We start from the raw sequence: 8,661 nt of genomic DNA on the forward strand, positions 1-8,661 counted from the left end.
ATCTAGTGAGAGGTTTGGATATTCAAGTTCATAAACCTTATATAAGTCACCAAACTCAAATTTAAAAAGTCTTCAAGATGCATTATAAGAAAACTCAAAAATGAAAGACAAAGAGAGAATCTGAAAAGCAATAAGAAAAAAATTTGTAGCTTAAAAAGGAATCTCAATAAGGCTATCAGCAGATTACTTATGGAAATAGTATAGTCCAGGAGAGAGTAGGATGATATATACAATGTGATGAAAGAAAAAAACTGCTACCTAAGAATACTCTGACAAAATTGTCGGTTAGAAATGGAAGAGAAAAAGACTGAGGGAGTTTATTAACACTATACCTGCTTACCAAAAAAAAATACTGAAAATAATTTTTATGGCAAAAATTAAGGAATGCTAATAACATGTAAGTATATGAAAATATACAACTGGTGAAGATAAGTATATTGTCAAATTTAGAATAATGCTGTAATATGGTGGTGTTTATCTCTTAACTCTAGTATAAAAGGTAAAGGATGAAAGTATTAAAAAATAACTATAGTTAGAATAACTTGTTGATAAATGCACCATATAAAAGTGTAAATTGTAACACAGAACCACAGAGATAGGAAGGAGTAAAAAAGTAGGATTTTCATATGAGATCAAAGTTTAGAAGTTATCACCTTACAATAAACTGTTAGGTGTATAAGATGTTTTATGTGAGCCTCATGGAAACAACAAAGTGAAAATCTGCAGTAGATACAATAGATGAAGAGATGGGAATCAAAGCATTGCATTACACAAAATCATCAAAACAAAGGAAAGGCAGCAACAGAGAGAAAGGAACTACAAATAAACCAGAACACAATAAGATGGCACTAATAAGTCCATACCTATTAGTAATTGCCCTCGATATACATTGATTAAATTCTCCACTTAAAAGACAGAGTGGCTGGATGTAGAAAAAACAAGACCAAATTATATGCTGCCTATAAGAGAATCATTGCAGCTTTTAAGGACACACATAACTCAAATTGAAGGGATGGAAAAAGCTGTTCCATGAAAGTGGAAACCGAAAGAGAGCAGAAGTAGCTATACTTATATCAAACATCTAGATTCTAAGCCAAAAGCTGTAACAAGAGACAAAGAAGGTCATTGTATGATAAAGGCATTAATTCATCAAGAAGATATAGCAATCATAAATATATATGCACCCAAAATGAAAGCACCTAACTATATTAAGTAAATACCAACAGATCTGAAGGGAGAAATAGACAACAATGCTGTGATAGTTGGGGGCAGGGGTTGATATCCCACTTGCAGCAATGGATAGACAGAAAATTAACAAGAAAATTTTGGATTTGAACTACAGTTTAGACCAAATGGACCTAAAAGACATATACAGAATGCCTATATAATGCCAGCAGAATACACGTTATTCTCAAGCACATGCAGAGCATTCTCCAAGAGAGACCACATTAGGTCACAAAATAAAGATAACAAAGATAAGAGCAGGAATGAATGAAATGGAGACTTAGAAAATCAATAGAAAAAAATAACCAAAAGCAGTTTTTTAAAAAAATATATAAATAAAATTTATAAGCCTTTAGGTAGACTAGCTAAGAAAAAAAGAGAAAGGACTTCAAAATAAGAAATGAAAGAAGAGACATTACAACTGATCATACAGAAATACATAGGATCATAAGAGACTACTATGAACAATAATACACCCAACAAACTGGATAACCTAGAAGAATGAAAAAGCCCTAGAAACATATCACCTACTGTCATACTATATGTTGGCAAATCGAACTCCAATAAAAAAATATACAAAAAAATAAAACAAACCCCCAATCACTCACAGCATAGGGGTGGTGAGAGTTCTGAACTCAAAAAAAAAAAAAAAAAGAAAGAAAGAAAAGGACTGGATCATGAAGGAATTGAAACTGAATAAACCAATCATGAGTAAGGAAATTGAATCAGTAGTCAAAAATGTCCCAACAAAGACAACCCAGGACTGGATGAATTATACCAAATATTTAAAAAGAATGAATGAATGAATCCTTCTCATACTCTTCCAAAATATGGAAGAGGAGGGAACACTTCCAAATTCATTTTACAGGACCAAGAATTGCCCTGATACCAAAGCCACCAAAGGACACTACAATAAATAGAAAACTACAGGAAAATATTGCTGATGAATATAAGTGAAATTTTTTTTCTTAAGATTTTATTTATTTATCCATGAGACACACAGAGAGAGAGGCAGAGACATAGGCAACGGGAGAAGCAGGCTCCATGCAGGGAGCCCGACGTGGGACTCGATCCCAGGACTCCAGGACCATGCCCTGGGCTGCAGGCAGGCACTAAACCGCTGAGCCACCGGGACTGCCCTAAGTGCAAAAATTTTAACAGAATACTAGCAAATCAGATTCTTCAGTACGTCAGAAGATCATACTTTAGGATTGAATGAGATCAATATTTGACAAGCATTGGAATGTTTAATTCTGGCTTTTGCGACATTGTGGCTAGAGCTAGAGGGTATTATGCTAAGTGTGATAGGTCAGAGAAAGAAAAATAGTGTATGATTTTATATATGGAATCTAAAAGTAATCTAACTCACAGAAACAGAATAGTGGTTGCAGGAGGTTGGGAAAATGGGAAGCTATCAGTCAAAGGGCACAAACTTCCAGTTATAAGATGAATATAAGTTCTGGGGATTGGTGTACAATGTGGTGACTATAGTTAACAATATTGTACAATATACTTGAAAGTTGTTGAGAGAGTAGATTTGAAATGCTTTCACCCCCAAAAGAAATAAGTATACATGATTATGGAGATGTTAATTAACCTTACTGTAGTAATCATTTTACAATATAAAAATATCAAGTTATTACATTATATATCTTAAACTTACACAATGTTATAGGTCAGTTATGTCTCAATAAAGCTGGAAGACAATAAAATAAACTAATGATATTTTTTAAAGAATCAGGCAGGGGCACCTGGGTGGCGCAGTCATTTGGCCATCCACCTCTTGGTTTCACCTCAGGTCATGATCTCGGGGTCATGGAATTGAGCCCCTAGTCAGGCTCTACGCTCAATGCGGAGTCTGCTTGGGATTCTTTTTCCCTCTCCCTCTGTCTCTCTCTCTGTCTCCCTCAAATTTAAGTAAATCTTAAAAAAAATCAGGCATTGAATTAAGTTGACATATCTCTTTAGTCTCCTTTAGTTATTAGGAGTGATGATCATTATTGTTACTCCTGATTCCACCCCTCTTTCCCCACCCCAGACCCATCTCTTCTTACTGTTGTAGATTATATTAGTGCCCTACTACTCGTGTAACAAGTTACCATACACTCAGAAGCTTGAAAGAAAACAAATTTATTCCCTAATACATAGTACTGGGAATCATAAGTCTGAAATCGATTTCACTTGGCCAAAGTCAAGGTGTTGATGGAGCTGTTTCCTTATGGAGGTTCCATTTCCTTGCCTTTTTCAGCTTCTATGGCCTCCCTTGTTCATTGGCTTGTTGCTTCTTCCTCCATTGTCAAAGTACATCACTCCAGTCTCCACTACTGTCATCATATGGGCTTTTTATTTTTTTTAATCATATAGGCTTTATTGCTTTTATTGGTAGTCAAATCTCCCTCTGCCTTCCTCTTATAAGCACACTTGTGATTACATTTAGGGCCCACCCGGATAATCTAGCATAATGTCCCCATCTTAAGATCCTTAGTCATATCTGCAGTACCCCTTTTGCCACATAACATAACACAGGTTCTGGTGATTAGGGCATGACACATCGTGAGAGGTATTACGGGGACCTCTTTATCAAACACAGGGACACAGTGTTCAATAAAGGTCTCTGACTCAGTCTATATACTTTGACCTAGAAGGTGGTGTCCCATCCTCAAAGGATATTATCTGTGAACAGGTATTTTAGTTACATCCCCAGCTCTTCCTTTTCCAGTTGTTCTACCTATTACCTTAGTGAAGAATCTTAAACTATCTTTGTGAATTTGTCTATTTCTCTTTTTAACTTTGTTGGTTTTTTCTCCATGTTTTTCAAAGCTGTTATTAGGCACAGTCACATATATAATTGTCACTTTATACTTTATAATGCTTAATATTTTATAATGTCACATATATAATTGATGCATGATTCCTTTTATCTTCATGGAATATTTCAGGTTCTCAAAAAATATTTTTTGAGTTAACTTAAATAACAAAATGCAGCTAATTATCAAGTTCAACATAAATATGAAGTAAAGTAATACATCTTGATGTTTTGGGAAGGAAAGACACTAACCAGAGTTCCAGCCTTTGGAGAAACTTTCAGAATACTTTCTGAGTTTTTTAGACTCCTATTTTTCTTTTGTTTTGTTTTTGTTTTTAGGAAAAAAAAAAGAGCAAAGTTTATTGAAATTTCAAGCTACATTTGAAAAATCCAAATCCAATTCCTGGAGACACATATCAGGCTAAGGTGTCAGAAAGTGGAAAGCAATCACTGCCACAGAGCCCTCTAGAGACAGGCTCCCTGAGCACATTACCCAGGCACCGCCGGGTCAAAGCCATCCCCTTGTCCATCAGGGTACACCAGCAAGCCAATCATTCTGTTCACTTGAAAGTTTTCCACCAACATGAAAACAAAAACTTTTGAATGACAATGTGCAGTCCCAGCTGATCTTCTCTCAACCCCATTCTATGTAGTCAGCACCAGTGAGCGGTTGGTCTGGCATTCCAAAGGGGACCTCACACGTCTTCAGGGGACAGATGGGGCAAAGGCTGCAGCAGCAAGGCATCCGTAGCCACAGTTAGAGGCTGGCCTCCTCCCTGCGTTTACTCTTTTGTCTTACTTAACAGAAAGGACAAACCGGATCAACTTGGTTAATGAACACAGTGGAAGAATTAGCTGCAAGAGATAAGAGACCGGTTGATACACCCAAAGCCTGTTAGGCCCCTCAACACAGATGTGTGTGTGTGTATGGATACATCACTACCCTAAGTTACAGATCTAGCCCTATGGGCTTATATACGTGCGTGTGGCTGTAGAGAAAATCTCTGCCGGTACTAACCAAACAGGACTTTGTAAGCAGTCATCCCAAAGCTGTAATCCCACACTGGGCTGTGCGTAAAGCCATGCATTAGACCGTATTAACCAACAGAAGGTTGACTTGGCTCCATCTTTTCTATCCATGGCCCTGCCTTGGCCATGCAGGGGAGGGGAGAGAGGTTGCCTCCGCTTGAACCACAAGCACCTTCCTCATAGGAATAGTGGTTGTCAGGCGAAGCTGCTGAAGGTGTCCATGGAAATGAAAACCAGACCCCTTACAGTTTCTGGAGTAAACTGGCATCACATCTCACACTACCTTTCCTCCTTGCCAGTTGCAGCTAAGTTGCCCAGGCCCTGGCAGCCACCAGGGCACAGCCTCCAGAGACCTGCCCTTTGTCAGGGGTCTTTCATGGATGTGGGCCCAGGTGGCCACATCCTGGGGGCATCTCTTGGCATCAGCTATGCTACGTGTAAAGGTCTCCACGTGAGATGATACCTGGGGAACCCAAAACCTGGAAAGAACTAGGTAGACCAAGTTTAGTGGCTCTGCTCCCCTCACCCCACTTACACCGTAAAACTACCAGGGGCCTCAGGCACTCATGGGCTTTTAGGAACTGGCTCTTCAAGGCTCAGATGGGCCTGGAACTTCTCCAGCTGCTCCAGACTCGCCAGGGTCTTCAAGAGGCTGTTTCCTACCAGCTCTCCCATCTGCTCTTTCAGCATCTCCACCTCCTCTCCGACTGCATACATCAGATGACTCTTCACCAGATCCATGGCTTGAACTTGTTGTCAGTGGCCCCAGAGGCCCGAGATCCCACACTAGCTAGGAATTCCTTCTCGGCTCCTGCTCCCCAACAGAGCACAGCTGGTGGCCAGCCCCCTGCCTGGCCCTACCACCCCTCTGCCTCCAGTTGCCTCTCTAATCTCTATTTTCTTATTGTAAATATACCAGTGCTTGCTATTTGAAAGTAGGAACTCTGAAGAAAGCCACTATTTATAGCACAAAGAATGGACCATAGCAAATGAAACATCCAGCAAAATTCTGTGTCTTTAGGATAAGCACAAATAGAGTTCTTGATGTTAACACTGTAGTTGATGTTGCCAGGCTCTTCCTCCGAGCTTCCTGGAGACACTGGTAATTGTGGGCTGCAGTTTGGGTGGCCCCCACTAGAGGGCAATCATATCCCCTGAAGTTCAGTTTTCTTTTTGGTAGGATATTAAAAAGGTATGGTTACAGAGATAACAAATTAATCTGCGGAAATAATTGAGTAGACCAAAAATTTTAGTTCAGGATGGAACAACAGGAGTCTTAGGCATCCTGAGGATATCCTACCTCTCATGCATATGCTAGAAACCTGGTTTTTTAATTCACTGAACTTCCTACCTCAGAAGTGACAAATCCAAGATATCTTTCATTCATTACTGGCAAGATGTGTCAAAACTAATCTTAGCTTTATAATCCTTGTTAAAATTCAGCTGCAGGATAAAGGTTAACCTGCTCAGGCTTATATCCACGTTACCTTAAGTATTGCTCACGGAGCATCTCCTTGTGCTAATCTAGGCAAAGCGGTAGTAGCGCTAATTTTGCCCTTTGCAGTTGAACTATTCCACCAAAGATTCCGTGTTCCCTTCTTAAATTCAAACTGAACTTCTCATGCTTCTCAAGCCTATTACAGCCCCTCTCTCCCACTGATTACCACTAAAAAAAAAAAAAGTCTGTACTGAATATAAAAAGCAACTACCCGAGGACTTTGAAAAGTATGATAACTGGGCTGTCTGGAGAGGGAATTCAAAATGTGGAGCACAAGCTCCATGGGGTGTTTCCTGTTTTTGTGGGTTTTTTTCTTTGTTTTGTTTTTTGATAGTTTGCTGTTTTCCTCTTTGATCTCCTGGCTTTGTCCCAAGTCCTAGAAATCCTCAGAGAGAAAACTCCTAGAAAAGTCTCTTGGTGGCCAGAGGACAAAGGGAAAGATTCACCTGTGAACTGAGGAATGGAGTAGGATCTTCCTTCCCCCCTCCCTTTACCCTCCCCTCCCTTCTTCTTGCCTTTTTCTGTTTCTCTCTTCCTTTTTGCCATGATTAGGTTCAGAGAAAGGTTTCTTTCCAAAGAGGCATCTTGACGGGATTCGAGGGGAGTTGTAGAGCCTTTCCCCTATGTCTGTGGTGGTGCTGACATGGCTCTATGCATTTGTCAAAACTCACACGCCAAAAGGTGAATCTTGCTCTATGCAAATTAGAAGAAAGCTAAAAACCTGAACTGGCCCTAGATGGGCCGTGTGCTGTTTTGTGTATACCAGGAGATTTTAAATTGGAGAGTCGTCTGTTCAAATACTAATTCCGCTACTTACCAATTTGTGTACCTGATTACATGCGAATGTGTATAATAAATTATTGAAATGGAAGTCAATTGAAAATCTATATTCATATGTAAAATAGTTGTTAGCAATCCTGGCAGCTCCTTCTTTCGAACTGAATAGAAGAATGTGAAGTCACAAATTTTTTCCTCAACCATGACTTTCTCTTTTTTTTTTCTTTTTTTTAACCATGACTTTCTCAATCAGACTTGGCCAAACCTGCTAGCTTCCATGTCTGCCAATTATACAATACTGGCAGGATATGGGTTTTCAGACCTTCTTTAGCCTAGTAGAGAAAAGACTAATGGACCTCTTAGACTCTTGTTCCTTCTTTATCTCTGAGTGGCTATTTCAGTTTGAATTTGCATGGGAAAAGCTCCCATTACAAAGCTAATAAGTACATTTAATATTAATATGTGACATATATGTAAGTCTGGGTCAGTGAGATGAAAGGTAAAATAAAGCTGCATGAACAATGTAAAACAACATGGCACTTGGGCATCCTAATAATCATGTTACTAGTTAATATGATATAATATAAATAATACATTAGAGCAAACCAGACATTTAACTGATAACTTCCCCATACACACAGGTGGTTGGAGTTAGAAGGGATTTTAGTGAATACTGTCTCAGTGTTTAAATAATCCTAAAGAGGTCCCGGTTATGTTTGCTTTGAATTTGTTTTTATTTGCTTTCCAGTGAGAAATAGAATCTTTTTTGAGGCAAAACCTTCAACCTTGAGGGGGAAAATTATAGGGTATTAACAAAACCCAGGTTTTTGCTGTATTAGTGTAATTAATTGAGAAATGCTTAGGGTTTTGGTACATTGATGTATTCAAACATTTTTGACAGTTCTGTACTGAATAAAAATAAATTATATCAAGATTGTAAAACTCAAAGACATATGAAACCGTTTTGGATTCAGACACAGGACAGCCTTCGGTTATGGCTTCTTCCTACGTTGCCCTCTAGACTTGACCACAAATGAGGACACTTTGTACAATAGTATCTTTTCCTTGAATAAGGACTACTCTCCTCTTTGTAAATAATTACTATACTGAGAACTTCCAGCACAAAAGAGAGAGCAATGCTGTATTGTTTTGATCCAAAATAATGTCTATTAACTTTCTCTGATTCAGTGATTATAGAATGATGTATTTTCTATGAAATGACACGTTCTTTAAGGAATGTACTTGTGACTAAGAATAGAGGCCAGAGGGGAATGACAGCCCAATTTACATCCTCCATAGTGTTTTGTAATGCTGAATTTGAGTTCCC

At 38.7% G+C, this 8,661-nt stretch overlaps 1 protein-coding gene across 1 annotated transcript; it reads right to left on the reverse strand.

Moving 5' to 3' along the window:
• Window positions 1-5,623: 5,623 nt before the first annotated feature.
• On the reverse strand, window positions 5,624-5,800 carry LOC129517485 (TSC22 domain family protein 3-like). The gene has a single exon (XM_055337338.1). It carries the CDS (start codon window positions 5,798-5,800, stop codon window positions 5,624-5,626), a length of 177 nt encoding a protein of 58 aa, XP_055193313.1.
• Window positions 5,801-8,661: the final 2,861 nt, after the last annotated feature.

Source organism: Nyctereutes procyonoides, unplaced genomic scaffold (assembly GCF_905146905.1).
Source record: "Nyctereutes procyonoides isolate TBG_1078 unplaced genomic scaffold, NYPRO_anot_genome, whole genome shotgun sequence".
Classification (NCBI taxonomy): Eukaryota; Metazoa; Chordata; class Mammalia; order Carnivora; family Canidae; genus Nyctereutes; species Nyctereutes procyonoides.